Genomic DNA, 24,163 nt, shown 5'->3' with positions numbered 1-24,163 from the left:
ATAGATTGCGTCTGATGCGAGGTCAGAGTCAGGGGTTGTTGGGAAAATGAAGACAATGGTGAAGGGAAGGTCATTCTGGGGGTGGGACTGGTATTGGAACACTGAATGCCCGTAACAAGTGCATTATGAACAACTTCGTCAACTACGGTGTTTAAATAAGGCTAAAAAGAAAAGAAACTAAAAAAAAAGTAAAAAAAGAAACTAGAAAAAAAAAGAAAAGAAACTAAAGCACTGAACATTGCTTGGGATGCCAAGCAAAAGAAAATTGAGACAATAATTGAGAGGCCAGGGGCTCAGAGGACGAGCATGCAGGCTTTACATGGGGGAGGTGCAGGTTCAATGCCTGGCATTGTATGCTCCCCAGAGCACTGCCAGAAGAAACCCGAGGAGAACGAGTAGCCCCTGAGCACTGCCAAGTGTGGCACCAGGAAAGGGAAGAAACGGAAGTGGACTCCAATAGGTATTTGTACATCAGTGATCTTAGCAGTGTGAGCAATAACCAAACGGTGGCAGTAAGTCAGCTGTTCATTAGCAGGATACCCGGTGGATAAACTAAAACTGGGTCCATTCACAAAACGAACTATACTTAAAAGGAAGGACTTAAAGGGCCAGAGTAATAGTATAGTGAGTAGGGCGTTTGCCATGCATGCAGATGACCTGAGTTCAATCTCTGGCAGCCCATATGGTCCCTGAGCCTGCCAATAGTGATTCCTAAATGCAGAGCCAGGAGTAAGTCCTGACCACAGCAGACTGTGGCCCAAAAAACAAAAACAAAAAGAGACTTACGTTTCCAAATATGAAAATATAATGAAGCTAGAAATACGTTGGTGGGGCTGGGATAAGCTCAGCAGTGGAAAACTGCCTTGCCAGCACAAGGTCAGTGAGGTACTACTCTGACCCTCAGCACCACTCCACACATTCAAGCACCATCCCAGCTGCTCTGCTGTTTGGGATCCCAGTGCCACACTAAAAGATGCAATCTGGGTGCACTGAAGCCAAGTGTGTGCAAGTACCACAGTCAAGCAGGAGATCCCACAAGCCTCAGTACAGCAGTGCAGGCTCCACCTTGTGCATGCAAACCACCCTCAGAACAGATACGAAAGAAGGAGGAAGCAGGAAACAGGTTCAATGAAAGGATCGGGACTTTAGGTTTGTTTGGTGAGGTCGTGCCTGGAGGCTGCTTGCACTGCTCAGAAGACCATGTAGTGCTGAACCGGCTTCCTGCATGCAAAGCAGGTCCTTGGACCATTGAGCTATCACTCATGCCTCTAAAATCATGATTTAAAGAACTACCTTGGTAGGCCAGAGACATAGCATAAGAGTTAAAGTACTTGCCTTGCGCTGACCTGGTTCGATCTCTAGCACCGCACATGGTCAGAACACTGCCAGGAGTGATCCCTGAGCACAGAACCAGGAGTAAGCCCTTGGGTCTGAACCCTAAAAAAGCCCCTAATAGTGGTGAAGCATTAGGAATTGACAGACCAACAAACCAAGCCCACAGCAGACCTACATGCACATAGATTTATGATAAACAGTTTGCAGATTCTATGGAAACGGAGAAGGGAGAGATGGCTTGCCCAAGCGGGGGAAAGAGAATCCTTATGCTGTAGGTAAAAAACAATGACAGTGACATAGCTGGAAAAGATATTTGCAATTACTGACAATATGAAGACTATAAAGAAATCCTATTGATGATTAAGAAAAAGACTAGCAACAGTTAGGAAATGGTTAGAAGTCAAGATGGTTAATAAAAATAAGAATATGGGGGAACTGGAGAGAGAGGACAGACGGCAGGGCACTGGCCTTGTACAACCAACCCTGGTTCCATCTCCAGCACTGATAGAGTCCCCTGAGCCCCACCAGGAGTGGCCTCTGAGCACAGAGCCAGGAGTAAGTCCTGAGCAACACTATCTGTGGCCCAAAAACAAACCAAAAGAATATGTGCTCAGCCTCATTAGTCAATCAACTAGGTGCAAATTAAAGTCACAATTACAGACCCAGCAGAATGACAAAAATGAAAAAAAAAAAAGTGACAATACCAAGTGTTATTGTGGCAAGGACGGGGAGGGTGAGCAGGAACAGTGGTGGCCTTGGGAAGGAGGAAAATGTCCTGATGCCCTGGAACCCAGGACTCAGATTCCTGGCATAAGGCAAGACAGAATCACTCGAGCAAATCACTGGTGAGGTCGCTGCCAACTGCCCCCCTCTGGAAACAGTCCAGACACCCATCTGCAGCTCAGTGGACTTCTAGTGTCCGTGCAACAGGCCAGTGTCCAGGCCTGAACATGAACAAACCACAGCACAGCAACATGGACAAATCTCAGACACTGTGTTTAGCCGAAGAAGCCAAATGCCAAAATCTGAAATCTGTCCAGTTCAGCTTACGTGCAACAGCAAAGCAAGAACATACTGTGGAGTATGAGACATTGGGGGGTGCAAGCTGACCACAGCGGGAAGACGACTTCTGGGGTAGGCTGGCAGCTTCCCAATGGGGTTCAGCTGGACACTCACCTCAACAACTTGCTGTGCACTAGTGGCTCACTCCTGGTTTTTTGTAAGGGGGAAAGGATGTTGGGAGCCACACCCAGGGTCACCCCACTGCTGCTGGGACAAACCTGGGGTTCCGTCGTGCAGATGGCATGCCCCATTCCTTTGGCCCCTCTCTCTGGTCCTCACACAGGAAGGAACAAAGTGCACCCCTTGTCTCTGAGCAGCTGAGCAGAGGAGGGCGTCTGCTGAGTCCCCGGTTTTCCTCCTGAGAGATGCACTGGAAGGTCGCTTGGCCCTCTCCCCACCAGGAGTCCCCGAGGCCCCCATCAGGCACTGTTCCGAGAGGAGCTACCGTGTCCACTTCATAACCCTCACGGACCCCCGCCCTCTGGAGTCTGGAAGCCCTGTGGCCCCAGCCACTAGGCCTCTGACAACCAGCAGGGGGCACTCCATGCACGGTGACATAGCTGGTCTAGAGCATGGGGTGGGGGCTCCTCTGATCCACACTCTGCTTGAACAAGAGAGTTCTCTTCCAGGGCCAGGAGCCGGCTCAAAGGGCTGGAGCACAAGCTTTGCAAGTTCTGTTCCTGTCCCCTCTCCTCCACCTTCTTGCCTATTAAAGGTGACAAGGGCGGGGGCTGGAGTGATAGCACAGTGGGTAGGGCGTTTGCCTTGCATGGGGCTGACCCAGGTTCGATTCCCAGCATCCCATATGATCCCCTGAGCATTGCCAGGGGTAATTCCTGAGTGCAGAGCCAGGAATAACCCCTATGCATCGCTGGGTGTGACCCAAAAAAAGAAAAAAAAAAAAAAAGAAAAAAAATTAAAGGGCCTGGGTTTGATCCCCGGTACCACAAATGATAAATGAATTTAGGGTGCAGGGAGATAGCTCTGAGGGTTTGTGTTCCCCTAGTACTGTGCCCTGAGCACAGAGCTGGAGATAGGTACTGAGCACCTTTGGGTGTGGTTCAAAGCCCCCCCAAAAGAAAGAAATGTAAAGGGGACCATCGGATGCCTGTGCAGGAATGAGCTGCACCCCTCCAATGCCGTGTGGACAGAACTTTCCCAGGACCCGTACTGTCACCCACCCACCAAGTTCACATGATGGGGCGCAAGTCTGGGAGGTAACACGAAGCAGGCCCAGGCACTGGGGTGGGCCCCAAGCCCTCAACACTGCCAACTCAGCGATCTTTCACCATATTCCAGCCCCTGGGACCATGCCCCCGCCCTGCCCTGCCCCCAGTCCCAGTTTGAGAACTCTGAGAACCAGCTGGAGCCCACTTCTGCACTCCATGCCCTGCTTGGAAATCGTTCCAGGAAGGGGAACTACAGCCACAGTGGGGCTCTGGGGGCCGCAAAGGGCTGAGCACCCTGGGGACCGAGGGCAGAGAAGGCCAGTCCGGAGGGGCACGCACCCCACACCAGATTCCCTGCGGCAGCATGCCCACCGCCTCCCCACTCCTCAGCACCCTGAGCTGGCGGTGCCGCCCCGCAGGGAGCAGCAGCAGCGGCCTGAGTGGGCCTGCACGCAAGCTCCCTTCCTGACAGAGGAGTAGCCCCCCCGCCCCCTGCCTCCAGCAAACATTTCAGTAATGGACCATCCGGCCTGAAGGCCTTGCACTGAGGAGACTCAGGATCGTGCAGCAGGAAGTGAGGGGACTGCCAGGGCTGGGCACCAGCTGGGCATCCCCAGGGAACTTGGGCCTCGGTAGCTCTGTGCCAGCCACTCTTCCTCCCCGGCAGCAACTGCTCACTCCTCCCAGGAGGCCCCAGCTGGGTGCCACACGCTGGTCAACAGGGACTGCAGGCGGCTAAGGACCCGGGCACCCAATTCACCCAGCAAAAGAACAGACGCGGCTGGGCCGTGGTGGCACAGCCCAGAGGACCAAGACCCGAGGCTGGTCTCTGTCCTCCTTTCCCAAGGAAGCCCATGCAGTGAAAGTCACGTGTGCTTTATTGCTTGGCACTGGCCCCTCCTGAAACCTGTGCCTTTGTGTTCCTGGGGGTCCTGGGACCAGCCCCTGCCCCCACCCCAAATGCCCAAACCCTGCCCAGCTCCCGGCGTGGTGCACAGGAATGAGGTGAAAGTTCCAGAATCTCTGTGCAGGAAGTCCAGTCCTAGAGAAGTGGGCTAGGAGAGCACCCCAATCCTCAGCAGCCCCAACTCCCAGCCTGCTGGGCGGGGTCTGACCTGGAAGTTTCTACAGGATTCCTCGGGGACTGCCGGGTCCCCGGCTCCTGCTCCGGTTCTGGTTTGTCCCCCGCCGCCAAGTCTTGCTGTGCAGCAGGGGGTGGTGCCTTGGTCGCGCTGAGTCACAGAGTCCCCGAAGCCGCACACAGCATGGGGGACGGCAGCCCAAGGCCTTGTGGCTTGGTCACTGGGGCCCCGCATAGCCATAGGGACACTGCAGCACCAGGCTCTGGTGGCTGGGCAGAGCATGGGTGGAGTAATGCTCCACCAGGCTGCCCACACTCATGAACAGGACCTCGCCCTGCAGGTAAAATTTAGAGTCCTGGGGGAGGAGAGAATTGGCAAGATCAGGGGTCTAGCCAGATGCTGCTGATTTTTTTTTCTTTTTGGGTCACACCTAGCAGTGCACAAGGGTTACTCCTGGCTCTGCACTCAGGAATCACCCCTAGTGCTCAGGGGACCATATGGGATGCTGGGAATCGAACTCAGGTCGGCCATATGCAAGGCAAACGCCCTACCCGCTGTGCTATCGTTCCAGCCCTGCCGCTGATTTTTGTTTTGTTTTGTTTTGCTTTTTTGGGCCACACCTGGAAATGCTCAGGGGTGACTCCTGGCTCTGTGCTCAGGAATCACTCCTGGTGGTGCTTGGGGGACCCTGTGGGATGCTGGGGATCGAACCAGGGTCGGCCACATGCAAGGCAAATACCCTCCCCTCTGGCCCCAGGCCAGTTGGTTTTGGCTACCTCCATTTCCTCCCTGCCCCAAGAGGGGCGAGGCCAGACCCATCACAGCCAGGCTCCAGAGGAACACACAGCTAGGTGAGGAGATGAGGGTAGCTACGGGGGGCAGGGGGTCCCTGGTGGCTCCTGTCCCTCCCCAGCGTCCCCAGCTTGTCCTCCACGGGCTGCCCAGCTCACCTTCTCAAAGATGCGGTAGTTCCTCACTTTGCTGCACGTCTCGTCCCAGACAACAAGGACCTGTGGGGAGTGCAGGGGCATGGCTGGGGGCAGCACTGGAGCCCAGACAGAGAGTGAGTGCTGCACAGAGGCAGGGTCACTCACGGAGGAGTCCCCCGAGGAACCCAATAAACAGGGCCAGAGGGCCAGACGGCCAGAGTGACAGTACAGCGGGTAGGGCATTTGCCTTGCATGCAGCCGCCCTGGTTTAGTCCCCGGCATCCCGTAAGTTCCCCTGAGCACTGCCAGGAGTCTGATTCCTGAGTGCAGAACCAGGAGTGACCCCTGAGCATCGCCATGTGTGACCCAAAAAGATGCCCCAAAAAAAGAAAAGGAAAAAGAAAGAAAAGAAACAGGGAAGGGCCTGGCCCACCCTGTGACCACCCAAACTGGTGGGAGACAGACCCAAAACACCTATGACCGCCTAGACCCCTGGGGACACACAGGTGGGCATCAGCCTCACGTCAAGGTAAAGACTCCACCCCGAGTCCCAGGCCTCCATTTTGCTCTCCTTGCTCCCTACATGCACCCATGCTGAGGGGTCACCCTCAGTGGCCTTTCTGTGGATGGTATCAATTCAGGTGCCAGGAATGGGTGTGGGGGGCCGCTGAGGACAGGTCACCCACCTTCCCTGACTTGGTGGAGGAGTTCCGGATGCAGTAGAGGCCATCCCGGGGCTCTCCATGGGGGCTTGAGGCTTTGAACAACCTGCAGCGTCAAAGCTCACAGTGAACAGGGGCCCTGGCCTGCTCCATCCTGTATCTCGGCTTCCATGGAGCTCTGGGACACACAGCACAGGGCTCCCTGAGACGAGGGGTTGGGGCACTGACCTTTCCACCTCACAGGACTCGGTAGTATTGATGAAGACGGAGCTGGGCAGGGGTACCTGGAGAGGCAGAGACCTCGGGTGAGATGCTCGCAGCTACACCCCAGCACCCACACTGGGAAACGTCTATGTTGAAGGGTAAGGGACTGTGTGATGCTCCTCACATCCTTGCACCCCTGCACCCCCACCCCAGACGCCTATGCTGAGGGGCGAGGGGCTGTATGACACTCGCATCCCTACACCCCTGCACCCCCACCCCGACGCCTATGCTGAGGGGCAAGGGTCTGGTGACGCTCGCATCCCTACACCCCTGGACCCCACCCCAGACACCCATGCTGAAGGGCGAGAGTCTGTGTGACACTTGCATCTCTGCACCCCTGCACCCCCGCCCCATTTGTCTATGTGGGGAGCTGGGTCTCTGCAACGTCGATCTTGCCTTCTCATAGTCCTCGTCTGAGTCCTCCGCGCTGGGGGCAGGCGGCACGGCCTGTCGAGCCTTTTCAAAGGAGAAGTTCCTGAAACTCTGCCCGTCGGGCGGTGATCGCCTGTGAGTGAAGAGGGTGGTGGCTGTGTGCCTGTGGGCTGGTCAGGGGACACCATCCCCACTCTACACCGAGGTCTGGCTGGCGCCACCCTGGGCTATCAAAGTGGGAGTCCTGAGAAACCCAGCAATGGGGGACAGAAGCGCTGGCCAGCAGGACTGACCCTGACTCAGGTGGGTGACAAGCTGGGGACCACGGCCCTGTCATACCTCTCCTGGTGGAGCCACGGAGCAAGGAGAGGTATAAGAAGGCCAGGCCAGGGAACATGCATACGTGGAGCCCCATGTACCCCAAAGGTGGGGCCAGTGGTCCCTAACCTCTGGGGCCCCCAGGAGATCAAAGACCCCTTTGTGGGGCTGTGCCATGGACAAGTGGCTGAAACTTGGGGTTCAGACCCGGGAGTCCACTTCCTTGTACTTGTCAGTGTGGGGCAAGGTCCCCCAGAACCTTCAGGCCTTGGTGCTCACAGAGCCTGGGGAGAAGCTGGTCTGTCAGCTCTGGTCTGGGAGGGCAGCACGAGGGTGCAGGGAGTGGGCACCAGCTCTCCTGGCACAACCCTCCCAGTCACCCAGCCAGCCCCGCCCTGCTCAGGGGCAGCTCCTCACGTTTCACAAGTTCCTGCAGGAGGGCCTGGCCGGGCAGGGGCCTTCCCCCAGCTCCAGCCCACTGCCTCCCAGGCTGACCACTCCACACGATGGGAACCCCTGCATCTCTGCGACCAGCACAGAGGCCGCCCCGCCTGGACGGGGCCTGGTCCCGGCCAGGGCAGCTGGGCACCCGGGGGGCTCAGGGCGCCAGGCTGGGGTCCCCTGGGGAAAGGGATGGCACAGACTCACTGGAGGTGGGGGAGAGCGGGCTTCTCTGGCCTGGGCAGGGCTGCGGGCCGGGTGTCGGGTGCGTCGGTGACAGGCAGCTTCAGCACGGGCACCCTGGGGGCTACGGGGGGCACACAGGGTCCAGGCCTGATAGCCTCTATCCGGGGGGCGTTGCCGGCCCCCTGCAAGAACTTGGGCTTGTTGGCGGGCACGGGTGGGGGTACAGGTGGAGGTTCGGGCGTGGGTGGCCTCCGGGGGGACAGGTGGAAGGACTTGAGCTTGTCACAGTTCCTGGAGGCGGCAGCGGAAATGCTGGTGGTGCGCGAGGAGCAGGAGGCCCCCGGGCTAGGGGCGCGGGGCTCCGGGTTGGGGACACAGGGCTCCTGGAAGCACGGGGGTTTGCGCAGGCTGGGCGCCATGAGCACGCCGCTCAGTGGGGGGTCACTCAGCCTGCGGGAGGGAGTGGGTGCCCGGGGGCCGGCCTCAGCCCGCCTCAAACCCAGCAGGTCCCGCTTGATGTCCACAGTGACGCCCACATCAGGAAGGCTCCGTTTCGGGGGGGGTGGAGGCAGCAGGGGGCTCGGGCCCTTAGCAGTGAAGGAGTGGGCGCGGGGCACGTCAGCGAAGGCTAGCTTCCGAGGTGTGGGCACAGGGGGTGGAGGATAGGCTGGAGGATGGCTCAGGGCATCTGCAGACAAAGCGAACCGGGAGTTGGTGTCACCTGTGCCCGCCCCAGGGCTGCGCAACCCCGAGCCCTGCATCCTGGGGCCCTCCCCCACGCTCCTGGGAGTCAGCCCACGAGACCTTCCTAAAGTTTGAGGGCCAGGGCTGGAGCAAGAGCCTGTGAAAGCCTATGAGGGTCAGGGCTGCAGCCTTCCACACAGCCAACTCGGGTTCGATTCCTGGCAGCCCAAAATGGTCCCCTGAGCACCACTAAAAGCAACTCTTGAGTACAGAGCCAGGAATAACCCCTGAGCATCACCAGGTGTGGCCCAAACCCTCCCCAAAACAAAACCAAGCTAAAGTTTGGGGGCAAGCAGAAGGGGTGTCCCGAGAAGGGAGTGGGGAGAACTTGTGGGGACCCAGGGCCAGAGGAGGGGCTTGAGTTGGCTCCAGACCAGGCTAGAACAAGAGGCAGGGTCAGAGGCTCGCTCAGGAGAGGTCTGGGGTTCAGGAAGGCCTCGGCTGACTTTCGAAAGAGGCCCACCAAGGTGCCCACCAAGATGCCCACCAAGTGGTGTGACCGAGGCCCATCCTCTCCTCCCAGAGAGGAGGCTGGGACTGAGTGGGAGCAGTGGGAGGCATGTGAACCCCAGAAGAGGCATCTGGGGGAAAGTCCGGGTGAAGGTGAGGGATGGGTGGTGGGGAGGAGGAACAACGGCAGGGGAGTGGAGTAGGGGCATCCTCTCCAGGCCGGTGCCCCGGGACCCCATGGGACATGGGTGTGGCCTGGGAGGCTCGATAAAGGCTCCACCGTCCCCTTCTTTCCTGGGGTGGCTCCTCAGGGTCTGCCCACAGAAAGCGGCAGAGCATGAGGCCAGGCTGGCAAGCAGGCTCAGACTGGGCTCCTGGCCGGGCCCGTCCTTCCTCCCACAGAACCCCTACCTTCGGGCTGCAGCAGCTCTGCCGAGTCGGGCTCCATGTACGAATCTTCCTCATCTTCATGCTCATAATCTGTGGGGTGGAGGCCATGAACACAGGGTCATCCCCAAGACAACCTCATGGACCCCTTCCAGGGCCAGGTAAGAGCCAGGCTGTCCCAATAATCAGAGGTGCCCCTGCCCCAGGGTAGCTTGGAACCCGTCACACAGGTTGATGTGGGGCTTTACCTTCGTTATCTGTGGGGTACGGTGACAGGCTGATGTCCACGGGCCGCTCGATCGCGCCATAGAAGCTGTCAGAGTCTGAGCTGGAGTCGCTGGAGGCAGGACAAATAGAGGGTGAGCACCAGCACAGGCGCGCCCACTCCCAAGAGACGTCTGTGGGCCTGCAGAAATGTGTACCCACAAACACCCCCACAGACCCCGGACACCACACCCAGAGACACACGCACCCGAGGACATACCCCACAGACACACACACACCCACAGACAATCCACAGACACACGCACCCACAGACACATACCTACAGACATCCCACAGACACATGCAGCTGCGGACACAGCCCCACAGACACGGCCCAAGACACAAGCACCACGGCAGTCACACTCGAGGCAGTCAGACCCACCTTGAGTCCAGAGGCAGCTCCTTCTTCTCATGCAAGTGGCCGATCTCCCGGCGCAGCATGGCCATCCAGCTCTGTGGGCCAGCCGGGGTCAAGGTGTGCAGAGCGCACCTCCCCTCGCCGCCCCGCTGCTCCGTGCCTTCCCAGCAGGGGAGCGGTCACCATGCTCTGGCCACGCAAATGGGGGGCCACGGGAGCACTCCCCAGCGGCCCCAGTCCCACGCCCCCACCTCGCTCTGCACCCCGCGCATCACCAGCTCCAGGCCGGCCCCGCCCTGCGCAGGTCCCGCCCCGCCCTCACCTTCCGCTCCTCCTCCGAGGCGGCAGAGAAGAACCAAGTGCGGTGCTTCTTGCTGATGTGGATGATCTTGAAGGGGAAGACGTTGTTAGAGGTGGTCTCCTCGGCTGCCCGCATCACCCTGACAGCACAGAACCAGTGTCCCTCTCCATGCGCAGCCCTGGCCAGCACGCTCCTGACGTGACCAGGGCGGGCGTTCCCTGCACCCCAGGGAAGGTGCAGCCACTTCCGGCAGAGGGTGGGTGGGAGGTGGGGGAACGGGCTCCCTGGAGCCCCAGGGCAGGCTCAGGACACCCCTTGAGGCCTCTGGCCACCTCCCGGCAGTATTGCAGGGAAGTCTCAGAGGAGGTGGCCCCCGGGAGTCAGGATGTGGGCATGGACGAAAGATGTGAATCTCAGGGTCACTGGGAAGGCGAGACCCTTCCAGGAAGGGACTGGGCTGCACCCAGCCCGTGGAGGTCAGGAAACACGTGCCCCCCTGCCCCTGCCCTGGTCTCCTGGCACCCACTACCGTCTGAGGGGGTCCCACGCCTCCCTCCTCTTAGCTCTGCAGGGGCCAGCGTGGGACTGACCTGGGCTGAGCACTGCCCCTCACTGAGCTTGTGGCTGATGTGGGGGTCTGGGCCCGTGTCTCTCCCAGTTCCCACCTTCACGGTGAAAACCCCAGTCAGAGCACTGGGAAAGCGGCAGGTGGACCCGGCCTGAGGGCCTGGGGGGCCAGGGAGCTCCTGAGAGGGAGGGCACAGGAGCCCGAGGGAACATGAGTCCAGCTGGGCCTGGGGCTGAGTGATGGGGGAGGGGCCCCAGAGAGCCAGGACATGGGTCCATCCTTCAGATCAGGCCCAACGTGGGCAGGGCGGGGAACGGCCAGTCGGGAGAGCGGGCACCGGGACATGCACCAGTGCACATGGTGGGGAGTGGTCGGTTGGGTCAGTCCGGACCTGGGCCTCGGGCACAGCAGGGCTGGTCAGTCTCATCAGATCAGCCTAGACACGTGCTGTGCGCAGGGCGGGAGGCGGCCAGCCTGGTCAGTCAGCGCAGGGCAGTGCTCACCGGTTATACCCGCTCAGCGAGAAGGCGCCCTGCGGGGAGGCGGACGTGCTGCTCTTGAAATAGTACATGCAGCGCTTGTGGATGATGACAAAGCGCAGGGGCCCTGTGGGGAGGGGTGCAGAGGTGAGGGCTCTGACACCCCCTCCCAGGTCTGCCGCTGAGTCCCACGGGAGGGCAGGCCAGGGTGCCCCACTGACCTACGGCCCCCAAAGGGACGCCCAAGCTGCTGCCCACCCCAACACTCCACCCTGGGCAGGGCTGACTGGGGATGCCACCCTTGACCAGGGCAAGAGCTGTAAGCGCCAAATTCCCGCGTGAGGCGGGACAGAGACAGGGAGACACCCCTGGCCCCACTGCGCCCTCCCAGACCCCCTGTAACCAAGCAGCCTTCCGGGGTGCCGCATGCATCTGACCCAGACCACTCAGAGAAAAAAAACGAGAAGACACGCCATGGATTAAGGCAAAGGTGCCCGCAAGTCCCTGACGGCTGAAGCTCCGCGGGCCAATGGTCTGGCACCGTGGACCCCGATGCAAGGACTGTTTCCACACAGGTCAGTCCTCGGAGTCAAGGGCTGCACAGGCCCACCCTGGCTTCCCCCGGGCACGGCCAGAGAGGAGGGAAGGGACCTAGGAAGCTCAGCAGGACGAGCAACCCTCAGTCCTCGCCCTCCCCTGCCCTGACTCTCCTGGGCACTCACACTTGAGCAGCTGCAGCTGGGTGCCCCCTTTCTTGTGTAGGTAGCCGGCTTTGGACACGCCGCCAGGCATGGTGAGCAGGTTCTGAGCGCCAATGGCCTTCATGGGCACAGGCCAGTGCATCTCTTCGGTCGCCATGAAGCTGGAGGAGAGGACAGGGCGGCTCAAGCAGGGCAGACCCTGTCCACACTGCCACCCTCAGTGCTCCCCCGCAGTTCCATTCAGCGGGCACCTCTGGGCTCCAGGACTTAGTTCAAGGAAGTCGGGCCTCACACCACGACTGCCCCCTGCACCCCAGGCCAAACCCGGGGCGGGAAGTCAGGGAGGCTTCCAGGAAGAGGTGACTAGGGTGAAGGTGACTAGCCTGATGGAGAGAGTTCAAGGGCTACAGGAGGCCACTGCCCTCCTGCCCTCCTGCCTCCCTAGCTCTGCTCCTCAGCAGAGATGGCATAGGGGGGTCCCCGACACCTTCCACTCCTTACTCCACTTCTTTTCCTTTTTTCTATTGTGGGGGCCACACCCGGCAGCTCAGGGTTTCCTCCTGGCTCTGCGCTCAGTATGGTTCCTGGTTGTGGGGCGTGGGGGCTCCCTGCCTGCTTCCCCCCTTCCCTTCCTGTCGGGCCTCCTGGGGGACCCCGGCTTGGGACACAGCGTGGGGCGCTGGAGGCAGGCGAGCGCCCCTGGCCTCCGGCTGGCCCGCCCATGCCCAGCCCTGCCAGCCTGGCAGCCCGGCCGCCACTAGGCCCTGCCCCTGCTCCGCTGTACCCACACGGGGGTCTCAGGGCCCTGCTCCATTCGGAGCCACCCCGCCGAGCCTGCCCCCGGCGGGCGCCCCCACGGGGCAGCAAGTGTCCTACTGAGCCGTCCTTCCGGAGACCCCCCCAGCACAAAGAACGGCACCCCCGGGCGGGTCCCGGGGAGCCCGCGGGGCTGTCTGCTGACCCCAGGGTTCCCTCTGTCGCCAAAGCCAGCCCCCCACCAGCGCCGACGGGAACAAAGGCACGACCTCCGCCCAGTGCCGGCGCGGGGACCCGGGGGGACGCTGCAGTCGGGACGAGGACCCCCGAAGCCCACCGCGCGCCCAGCCTTGCGCCCGCCTTTGTTCCCGGAGAGGGGCCGGGGCCGGGGCGGGGGCGCTGCCCGGAGAGGGGCCGGGGCCGGGGCGGGGGCGCTGCCCGGAGAGGGGCCGGGGCCGGGGCGGCGCCCGCTACTCACCGAGTCCACGCGGCCGCCCGTGTCCGCGGCGCGCACCGGCACTGCCCGCGGCCCGGCGCCCCCGCGGCCCCCGCCGCCGCGCCCCCCGCGCCCCAGCCCGGCGCCCCGCGCCCCGCGCCCGCCATGCGCCAGACCCTGCACGGCTCCTCCCACGGCGGGCGGGCAGGTGAGACGCGCCGGCCCCGGCCCCGCCCCCGGCCCCGCCCCGCGGGGCCTCAGTTTCCCCCACTGCCGCCCGCGCCGGCCAAGCACCCCCTTTCCAAGAAGGAAAGGCTCCTACCGGCCCCCCGAGTCGGTCCAGCCCCCAGGGGGCGGCCCCTACCAGGCTGACCCCCACCCTGAGTTTCCTTCCCCGGAAATACGGGGGGCCTCTCAGAAGGCCATTCCTGCACTCAGGGGCCCCTCGGCCTGTGGCCCCCTCCTGTTCAGCCCCCTGCGGGTCTCTGGGTCCCTGTCCTGCTCACCCCTGGCAACCCTGCTCCTCCCTCGCTCCAGGCCCCCCCCGCCCGTCCTCCTGCGTGCTGCACTCTCCCTGCTGTGCCGCCGGCCCAGACCCCCAACCCCGACCCAGCACTTGGCCCCACAGCCCCAGTGTCTCCCCAAGTCTGAAGGCAGAACCCTACAGTACGAGGGCCAGGGGCTCTGCCCCCCTGCCCCCCAGCCCCCAGCAGAATAACGCCCCGTGTCATGGCCTCCCACCTGCCAGGAGCAGCTGGCCCAGGAGTGGACACTTCCAAATCGGCAGCTAGCGTGCCCCAAGTCCCCGGGCAGTGCGGGGACTGGGACACAAGCCTCACAGTCGTGGGTACCTGCGCAGGGCAGGGCGGGGTGCACCCATCTGCCACCTCCTGACCATGACTTGGGAAGCTCCTGTCCCCCCAAAAGAAGGCTTGGGAGGACCCATTTCTCCCTGTACTGCTCCAGCTCAGGGGGCTTCTGAGAGGCCCTGAGACACAGCAGTCCCCAGCCTGTCTGCACAAGGATGCCAGTGTGAGTGAAGGTGTGTGAGTGAGGGGCGTATGTGAGCGGTGAGTATGCGTGTGGGGGGGTGTCTATGTGAAGATGTGAATGTGGGTATGTGTGAGTGCATGTGAGATTGTGTGTGGGGGTAACATGGAGGTGTGAGTGTGAGCATGAATTTGTGTGTAAGTATATTTGAGGATGTGAGTGTGGGTATGTGTGAAGGTGTGTGAGTCTATTGTGAGGGCGTGAGTGCGGGTATGTGTGAGGGTGTGTGAGTCTATTGTGAGGGCGTGAGTGTGGGTATGTGTGAAGGTGTGTGTCTATTGTGAGGGCGTGAGTGTGGGTATGTGTGAGGGTGTGTGTCTATTGTGAGGGCGTGAGTGTGGGTATGTGTGAGGGTGTGTGAGTCTATTGTGAGGGCGTGAGTGTGGGTATGTGTGAGGGTGTGTGAGTCTACTGTGAGGGCGTGAGTGTGGGTATGTGTGACGTGTGTGAGTGTATGAGTGTGGTGGATGTGGATGTGTGTGTGGATGTGTGAGGATGACACACCTGTGGGTATGTGAGGATGTGTGTGAGTGTGTGGTTGGGCACCTGTACTCGCCGCCTCCCTTCTCAGAGCCGAGGCTGGTCTGGTGACCGGACGCCCGAGCAGTGGGGGTGAGTTCCATGAAGTGCAGGCGATTCCCATACCAGGGGCCTGAGTCTGGGCTGTGTGGTCACCGCCTGCACCGACTCCTGTGAGCATCAGCGGAAGGCCTGCGGCTGCACCCCCAACACTGGCTAGGCCCAAGATGACCACACTGTCAGGTTCCTGTCAGTGGCGTCCAGCTAGGTAGTGGGGGAGGGGATGCAGAGGAGAGGCTAGGTTCCAGGCATGCACACACAAATTTCATGTGTCACACGCCGGACATGCACACACTCATACAAGCACATATCTTACATATCACACACATGCACACTGTATAATCCACACACTCATACATGCAGCCTAATATGCACACATACTTATACACTCATACACACATGTATACACAGTATCCAGCTACATTCACATATTTGTACATAGCACACATGTGCACACATCCACACACATGCATAATGTGAGACATGCACAACCATACACATGCATGTATACAGTCACGGTCATATCCATATTTACATGTATATTCACATACATACACAGATCCATGTGTGCACATGTGGACAAGGCACATATATAAGGACATACATGCACACAGTACACGCACATTGCACAGCACACAGGCACAGCCTCCAGGGTCACCAGGACTGCCATCTGCTTGAGGATCACGCTGAGCCATCGCCCTGCCAGCCACAGAGCCCGTCAGGGGCTTCCTGGCGAGTGGCAGCACCCACTCGCCCGGCCCTTTCGGTTTCCTCACTCCTCCTCTTCCCAGAACCCTGCTCCGGAGAGAAGCCAAAACTGAAATGTCAGGCTCAGAGCGACAGTACACAGACACGCCACTTGCCTTGCACGAGTCTGACCCGGGCTCTGAGCACAGAGCCAGGAGTCAGCCCTAAGCACAGGGGTTTGGCCCAAAAAACAAACAAAAAGTAAAACTTGAATTCTGGGAACAGCGAGGCTCCAGGGAGGAAGGATGGGGGTTTCACCAAGAAAGCCCCTGTTATGTCCCTCAGACACCCCCAACCCCACCAGGCCCCTCAGACACCCCCAGTCCCTACCAGCAGATTCCTCAGACTCCCCCAAACACCCCACCAGGTGCCTCAGACACCCCAACCCCACCAGCAGGGCCCTCAGACACCCCCAACCCCCCACCAGGCCCCTCAGACAACCCTGAACACCCGCCAGTCCTCAGCCACCTCAGCAGCAGCACACTCCCTTGTCAACCCCCAGACAGGACCCGAGGGTAGCCACGGGTGTGCACACAACACACATGGGCACCTAAGCAGACACACATGGGCACACATAGGCACACATGAAGATACAAGCACACACAGACATGCAGACACACAGCACAAAGGCGAACACACAGGTACACATACAGATACACATGGGCACACAGGCACACAGGGCACGCTGGAGCCCACTGGCAAGGCCAGCCCAGTTTCTGCAGGAACTCACTGCCCCCCCCGGCCACCCGCCGCTGCCGCCCCGTCCCGCGGACCCTGAGCACCCCCAGCCTGACCTGAGGGCGCTGACCCAGCACATGGTTCTCCTGCGGGGCTCGGGGCTGGAGGCCATGCGGCTCAGGGGCCCGGGCGCGGGGCGAGCCGGTATGTCCAGGACAGCCCCGGCACTGCCCGGTGAGCGCCGCCTGCTGCTAGGGCCTCGCCGGCCACTTCCTCCTGGGGGCTTCCTGCTGTGGGTCTGACTTCCTGCAGGCCCGGCCGGCAGCTGAAGCCGCCTGTGGTCAGAGCCAAGGCCGCTGGGCCTCCCCGCTGGCCCCCGCCCCTGTCCACTGAGCTCCCCCAGCCCCCAAAGCCCTTCCGCCCTAAGCCCTGCCCACCTGCACCCAGGGCTGTCTCTGGGGACAGGACAGAGGGGCAGATCCTGAGTCTGGGACCTCAGCACTGATGCACCCCACCCCGCCTGCCCCCACCCCCAGGCGCCTGGCTCACCTACAAGGTGACCCCCTACAGGGCCTGCTCCAGCCCCCAGGCCCCAGAGCACTGGGGTTCCCGAGCACAGGACTGAGCACTCTGGGCAGCACCGGCAGGGCCAGGCACCAGTGCGCCCCACAACCCTGCCCGCACCGTGTCGGGAGCCGGGGCGCACGGCTCCCACCAAGGGCCAGTTGAGGGCTCGGCCTCACGTGCCCTCCCCCACGTCTGTGTGCCTCACTGCCCCCACCTGTCCCTGCCTGTGCCCCGCCACGGCCCCCCACACAGCCACCTATGCCAGCCCCACTGCCCACAGGCGCTGAGGACAGCCTGTCCTTCAGCAGATGGGGGTAAACTCAGACCGAAGGGCCAGGGGCACTGTGACCTCACCCTGCACTGGCACCCAGCACCCAGGACCCGGTACCCAGCACCACAGCACCGGGTACCAGCACCCCAGCACCCTGTATCAGCACAACACCGCCAGTTCCCCCGCATCCCAGCACCCAGTACCCCAGCACCCCATACCAGCACAATAGGGCCTGGTCTCCCACACTCCAGAACCCAGTACCCAGTACCCCAGCACCTGCTACCAAACACTCCAGCACCTGGTACCCAGCACCCCAGCACCACAGCACCTGGTCCCCTGTACCCCAGAACCCACTACCCAGCACCCCAGCACCTGGTACCCAGCACCTAGTACCCAGCACCCAACACCTAGTACCCAGCCCCCAGCACCCAGTACCCAGCACCCTCGCCCCTGAAGCATGGGATCACCTGGGTTAGGTTCGTCCCCACCCTACAGGCACTCCCCATGCAGTCATGTAGGGTAGTGGGGAAAGGGGGTGGCAGGACTTTTACTTGGGGTCCCCCAGCACCCCCAGAGAACTTCTCATCTCACTTAGGACCCAACCACCCTGCCTGACCCCAGGCCCTGTCCCCCACTTGGGCCCGAACTCATCCTCTGGCCACCAGCACCTGGGAGCTCCCCAGCAAGGCCCAGCCCTGCCAGCCCGTTCCCTGCAGGCTGGAGGGGTCAGCGCTGGCGTGCTGGACACTCACAGGCCCCAGGAGCCGGCCGGAGCGTCCAGGCCACAGCACGGGCCTCTGGAGCCGCCCCTGTGCGCAGGAGCTGTGCTCGGCCAAGCCCGCAGCTGCAGCGGCGCGGGGCGTGTTGAGGCTGAGCCAGGGTCCAGCGGCAGAGGATCAGGGGGGTCGGTGCCGCCAGGCAGGCAAGGAGCACCCCGAAGAGGATGGGGGTCAGTGGGGGTCAGGGTGTCCTGCCGCCTGCCGTGGCCCGGGACCGAGCTGAGCCCCTTGCGCCCTTGTGACAGGATCTCCCGCTCGCAGGCACGGTCCATATCAACGGGGCCTGCAAGGGAGCAGCCGGATTGTCCGGGCAGAGCCTGGTGGCAGGAGTGTCAGCTCCCCTGCCTCAGTTTCCCCACACTGGGGGAAACTATGACCTCCGCTCCTGCCAAGTTGGAGCCGCCCAGGAAGGGGGCAGCTCAGGGGCGCAAGCCACCCATCCCAGCACCCGAGCCGCTGGGTACCCCTCAACGTCAGGTTGGCCTCCCCAGCACCAGCCCCGGGAGCCTCTGGGTCCACCTGGGGGTTCCTGGCCGGGTGATGGACACCCAGGGCCGGGCCTTCCTTGGGGGTAGGTGGACTGAGGGGACACGACCTCACTAGCCATGTCCTCAGCACAGACGGAGCAGCTAGGCCAGGAGACCCCCCTCCTGGGCAAGGGCGCACAGCCAGGGGGGCCACACCACAGGCAGAGACTGGGGCCTTCCAGGCCGGTAGCGTGCAGGCCAGTGACCCGAGTGGCCCTTTGCTGGCAGGCCCTGAAGGTCACTTCCTCTGAGGTCAGCGTCCACAGAAGGCCTGGGCCAGTGCTGACCGTCCCGGGCCACAGTCACCTCTCCCCAGCAAACCACACTGGAGGCGGCAAGCAGGAGCGCGGGGACAGTGGCCACGGGGTATACTCTGCATCAGTGGGCGGCTCTGGGCCGAGCAGGGCCAGTCCCGGGGGCCTTGTCTCCCCTCGGCGCCCTGAGCATGCCCCGTGCCCCCTCTGTCTGAGGGTCTGACCTGCCCTGCAGACAGCCATCCCTGACTCACGGCCTCCTGACGCTGAGGAAGGAGGGAGGGGAGCCGCTGGAGGGTCGAGGGCACTGACCTGAGGGCCTTCGGCCACCTTGGCCAGCTGCCTGCTCGAGGCTCCTCCTGGGTCCAGGGAAGGGGGGCGCTCGGCTGTGGGCAGCAGGGGCAGAGTCCAGCAGGAAGGGTCAGGGGAGCTGAGTCTTCCTCCTCAGGGCAACTGGATGACTCACTGGCCCCCCTTAGCCCCTGCACCCTCCCCTGGACAACAGGCAGGGGTGGGGAGCAAAGGAGGGCGGGGAGGCAGGGACGGGAAAGGGTGGAGCAAAGTGGGGAAGGTCCCAGCCAAGGTCAAGGCCTCACGCAGGACAGAGAGGGTCAACCCCAGGGCTGACCCCAGTTCAGGCCATACCCAGCCCCCCACGGGGCAGGCAACAGAGTCCCCCTCCTCCTAAGGAGTGGGTCGCGCCCCCTGGGTGGCAATCCTGGGGGCCCCTTTGAGCCCTGTGAGCACCCCTGGATGCTGCCATCCTCCCCTGACCCTCAGAGGCCTGGAAAGGAAAAGCCTCCAGGCGGGTGCTAGGCCCCGAGTCTGAGCCCGGGGCCCCATCTCACAAGTGGGGGTCCATCTCTCAAACTTCCTCCTGCTCCACTTTCTGCTGCCCCCACCCACCCTGGGAAGGAGGGTGGGCCGCCAGACTCCACAGAGGAGGGACCCTAGCTCCAACTCTCACTCCCTTCCCTAGCATACGGCAGGATGCAGGATGCAGGGGACCAGGGCCCAGCCCCTCCCGTCCTGAGGGGCCAGCGGGCAGGGCCAAGGAGAGTGTAGGTCTATCTTCTCGCTCTGAGCCACCCTGTCTGCTGAGGCCGCCCCTCACCACCGGGACCCATGTCCTTCCTCCGGGCCAGGCCCAGGGGGCACTTGGACGTGGCACTCACACGTGCCCGTCCTGTGGGAGCCTTGGGTGGGAAGACAGGGAGCACAGAGGAACCCAAGATGGGGGTGAAAGTGACTGCACCCCCCAGGCCAACAGACACTGGCCGCTGCCCTCTCCCTCTCTCCCTCCACCTCTCTCCTCCTCCCCCTCTCCCTCCCTCCCTCCCTATCTCTCTCCCTGTTTCTCTGTCCCTGTCTCTCTCTTCCTCTCTCTCCCTGTTTCCCTATTACTCTCTCTCCCCCTCCCCTTCCTATCTCTCTCCCCTCCCTCCATCTCTTCTTTTTTTGTTTTTGGACCACGTCCAGCAGTGCTTGGGGGACCATATGGGGTGCCGGGGCAACCACAGGCAAAGCAAGCACCCTATCTCTGCGACCTTGCTGGCCCCCACACTAACCTTTCTTAAGACGTTCGTGGGGGAGCATGGCAGTGCCTGACGCACCACACCCATGGGAGAACATGGCAGTGCGGCCCCCTGGGCACTGCACCCAGACTCTAAGAGGAGAGCGTGGCTAGTAAGACTAGGTTGGAGCTCTCAGAAGTGGGTGACACTGTGCCCCAGCAGGGGGACTGTAACATTGAGGCGTATCCAGGCCCAAATCCAGGGTGGGAAGTGACCAGTGGGCACTGCCCGGGGCTGCCCAGCCCACTCCTCACTCCATGCCCTCTGCTCCCCCTGTGAGCGTGCTCCCTTTTGGGGCCACCATGCCCAAGGGCTCAGGGAGGTGGACAGGCCTCAGTGGGCAGCACCAGGGGAGAACAAGTACCCCCCGCATAGGGCAGCACACTGGATTCCAGAAGACCCCCCCGCCCCAGGCCAGAGGCAGGGGTCCCAACAGCAGCGGGAAGCTGAGCATCTGGGGTGCAAAGGGTCCCTGGCAGCCAGTACCCCCAGGTTCGGCAGCTCTGCTGTGTCTGCCCCTCCACTGCTATCCCCAAGGAGGGCTGGCTCGGGGTGTCCCGGAAGGCCTGCTGCCACCCGGAGATGCAGCCAACAAAACCTGCAGGCCCCCCTGGCCTCCCCCACCTCTGGGCTCCTAAAGACCCAGCCCAGATCCCCTCCCGCACCTCCAGGGCGCACGAGCCCCAACAAGCTTTAGGATGTGACCAGGATGCCGGAAGCGCTGCTCAGACTGGGATCTCAGGGAGCAGCAGCAGTGGGTGCCAGCCCCTAGGCCCCATCCGATCCCTGGCCCACAGACCTTCCTGCGGGGAGCACTGCAGGTGGCCCCAGGGTCAGTCACCTCCGGACCTTGGAGCCAGAATGAGAGCTGGGCCAATCCCCTGCAGGTCAGTGGTCAGCCCGGGCCATCCCTCAGGGGAGGAACCAAGTTCTGGGGCCTGGCAGACACTACGGGGTTGCGCCCCTGCACTCAGGAGCCCAAACTGAGCTGAGCACATGGCAGGGCCAGGGGCTTCCCTTACCGGGGTCCTGGCACAACCTCCTGGACCCTCCTGCCTTCCCCTGGCCTCCTGCCCAGGCACCCCTGCCCCCACCACCATCCGGATCCCTGCGAGTGCCCTCGGCACAGCTGGACACACGGGTTGTCCCTGTCCGGCTGGTCCTACCGCTGTCCTGCTGCCAGCTTGTCTCTGCCCTGGCTCATCCCCATGCCTCGCCCCAACCCTGCAGCCAGGCTAGCAAAAGTCCACACAGGCCCTGGGCCAGCACCACTGACCTGCCGTGACTACATGCCAGAGGTCCTAAGGGCCCAAGAGGGGCCCACCTGGCCACTCACACAGACCCCGGTGGGTGGGAGCAGCTGGCCAGCCCTGGCCTCGTCCCACCCAGTGGCCCTGAGGACCAGGGACACCCCTTCCAGCTCCCCATCCCTGAAGCCCCATATGAGACACGTGAGCGGACACACCCCAGGGCCTAGGAGAAGTGTTCAGCTGCACCCAGCACCCAGCTTCCCCAAAGCAGGCCAGCGCCCATGGGCTGACTCAGCACCTCACTTTTCTCTGTCCACATGAGCAGGAAGGGCTGAGGCAGGTTTCATACCTCCAGAACGGCCTCCGGGAGGGGCTCGACCCATGCCACAGCCCTAAGGGGGTCGCCGAAAACCCAACCCACCCTCCAGCGGCTGCCAGGAGCCCGCCTGTACCCTCTCCCTGCACCACCACCACTCTAAGTTCCCGGGGGCGGGGCACCCCCATGCTCGGGCCTGTTAGTCTGAGGAGTCCTGGGCACGGCCCGTAAGGAAGCTGGTGGCAGAGCAGGGCAGCCTGAGCCCAGGCAGTGCCAGGCTGCGGGCTGAGACCCGCCGGCCCGCGCTGCAGGCCAGCCTGCACAGCGTCCCACCAGCGGCGCGGCCCCTGACAGGCGGGGCGGTGGGAGCCGGCTCTCCCGCAAGGTCCAGTGCAAGGTCAGGGGTGCAGGGGTGTCGCACTCCCGCGAGCCCAGGGCGGCAGGTCGCGGTACCTGCCTGGGCGCACCCTGCGCACCCAAAACCCGGGCGCCCGTCGGACAGCGGCGTGACCGGCCCCGCGCCGCCCCGTCTGAGACTTACACGCGACCCGCCACCCCGGGGTCGCCTGCGCCCGCGCGCCCGCGTCCCACCTCCGACTCCCGACTCGGGGTGCCTCACCCGCCCGGCTCGGCCGCTGCTCTGGCAGCTGAGTCCGGGTCTGGCGCCGCCTCGGGCCCGAGAACCCGCACGCGGGCTCCCCGGCTCCGCCCGGACACGCCCCTTCCCGCGCCCCCCCCAGCTGTGTACCCCGCCCGCCCCGCCCCCTTCCGGGCCCGCCCACCCAGCTGCGCGGCCCGCCCTCCCCGACTCCGCCCCCTTCCCTGCACACCCACCGAGCGGCACGGCCCTCCCTCCCCGGCTCCGCCCCATCCGGGCCCGCTCACCCAGCTAGCTGAGCGGCCCCACCCCGCCCAGGCCCCGCCCCTTCCAGGGCCCACCCACCCCGCACAGGCTCCGCCCCTTTCGGGCCCGCCCGCCCGATCCCACCCTCTTCCTGTTCTGCCCACCCAGCTGTGCAGCGGGTCCCCACTCCGCCGCTCCTTACGGGTCTTGCCCTCCCAGCTGCGCGGCCCGCCCCAGCCTCGCCCCTTCCCGGGCCCGCCCACCATCTGCGCGGCCCGCCCAGACCCCGCCTCTTACCGGCCCCGCCCACCCACCCAGCTGAGCCGCCTCCCGTTCAGGCTCTGGCCCCTCACCCGCAGAGCACTCGCCCCGCCCCTTGTAGGGCTCCGCCTCTCGTGACTCCTTTCCGCAGTGCTCACCTCTCGGACCCCGCCCATCAGGGCGTCTGCTCCCGCTTCCCGGGGCTGTATCCCGGCTTCTCCCGGTCGCCGTCGCGGCGAAGACCCGTTTTCCGGGTGCCGCTCTCCCTCGCGCCCGCGCGGCTCGCCTCCAGCCGGCCCTCCGCCCCTAGCGTCTAGGCCAGCCACACCCCGGTCCTGACCTCGCGTTAGAGGCTCCGCGCCTGCAGCGACCCCCGGGCACCGAGTCTCCTCCTGACCCCTCCCCGCCCTGGACACGGGGTCTGGGCGCTTCTCACTTGGCCTCCTTGAAGGACCCGCAGCTGGACCGACGCGGCTTACAGGGGCTGGTCGGGTCTCATAGCCCCGAAGGGCCAACCAAGTAAGGCAGAGAGGGGCGCCCATGTTCACTGGGGCATGGGGCCTTCCAGGGAAGCAAGGGGGCAGGAAGGGACCGGGACCTGCGGAGAGCGTCTCTGTGGCCTGGGGTGGGAAGAGGCAACGACGTGGCCTGCAGTGGGACAGGCTCGCTTGCAGCTGCCCAGCCTGGAGGAGGGAACTGGGGGAGCAGCACCAGCCTCTCGCCTTGCTTCCCACCTGTGGAACGTGGGGTGCAGCTGCTGGGGGCTGCAGTTGTAGCCTCAGAGCGGGTAGGGCTCCATGCGTGCCCAGGGGTAGGGCCTGAGGGAGGGAGGGGCATTGGCCACTGAGACCCTCACAGCCTCTCCTCCCCTCCCCCCAGTGCCTGGGGTGTGACTTGGGGCCTGTTTCTGTTTTCAGCCCTGTGGTGTGGAGAAGGGTCCAGAAGGGGAAGTGGGGGCCTCAGGACCCCCCAGGCTGTGGGGATGGCCAGAGAGCAGGCGTGGTGAGGCTGCCTGAGGCAGTGTCCGGAGGACCCCAGCCAGTTTCAGAGGCTCTCCCAGAGCGCGCTGGGTAGCCTGAAGGATGCCTGGACGCCCCACCCTCTGGCCCTCAAGAGGTGCACCTGGACACCTGTAATGGCCTGTCGCGGGCAGGGCTGCCCAGGACCCAGTGCTCCAGGCTCAGAGACCTCGTGTCCACTCC

General features: G+C 63.0%; 1 protein-coding gene across 5 annotated transcripts; it reads right to left on the bottom strand.

Moving 5' to 3' along the window:
* Positions 1 to 4,426: 4,426 nt before the first annotated feature.
* On the bottom strand, positions 4,427 to 22,552 carry SH3BP2 (SH3 domain binding protein 2). 5 transcript variants are annotated; one of them, XM_055139454.1, is made up of 13 exons: positions 22,476 to 22,552; positions 12,094 to 12,233; positions 11,396 to 11,498; positions 10,346 to 10,463; positions 10,048 to 10,118; positions 9,650 to 9,738; positions 9,426 to 9,494; positions 7,842 to 8,508; positions 6,900 to 7,008; positions 6,468 to 6,523; positions 6,264 to 6,345; positions 5,599 to 5,658; positions 4,427 to 5,003 (listed from the first exon to the last, which is right to left on the bottom strand). In XM_055139454.1, the coding sequence occupies exons 2-13, from the start codon at positions 12,227 to 12,229 to the stop codon at positions 4,866 to 4,868; spliced, it is 1,698 nt and encodes a 565-aa protein (XP_054995429.1). In that variant the 5' UTR covers positions 12,230 to 12,233; positions 22,476 to 22,552; the 3' UTR covers positions 4,427 to 4,865. The 5 variants fall into 5 exon arrangements, with proteins under 5 accessions (XP_054995429.1, XP_054995428.1, XP_054995430.1 ...); XM_055139453.1 differs by having other exon boundaries at positions 22,448 to 22,518; XM_055139455.1 differs by lacking the exon at positions 22,476 to 22,552 and adding an exon at positions 19,029 to 19,091.
* Positions 22,553 to 24,163: the final 1,611 nt, after the last annotated feature.

Source organism: Sorex araneus, chromosome 5 (genome assembly GCF_027595985.1).
Source record: "Sorex araneus isolate mSorAra2 chromosome 5, mSorAra2.pri, whole genome shotgun sequence".
Classification (NCBI taxonomy): Eukaryota; Metazoa; Chordata; class Mammalia; order Eulipotyphla; family Soricidae; genus Sorex; species Sorex araneus.
Note: the sequence above shows the minus strand (reverse complement) of the source record. Positions and strands in the feature narration are given on the sequence as shown.

Bases quoted from the DNA above. Each gene is read 5' to 3' on its own strand.
- SH3BP2 (XM_004617404.2), bottom strand. From the start codon at position 16,490: ATGGCCTCCAGCCCCGAGCCCCGCAGGAGAACCATGTGCTGGGTCAGC. The intron at 7,009-7,841 runs GTGAGTCTGTGC...CTTCACTCACAG, and splicing joins CCCGCTCTCCCCCACCTCCA to GCGATCACCGCCCGACGGGC. The intron at 6,346-6,467 runs GTCAGTGCCCCA...TTGACGCTGCAG, and splicing joins GAGTCCTGTGAGGTGGAAAG to GTTGTTCAAAGCCTCAAGCC.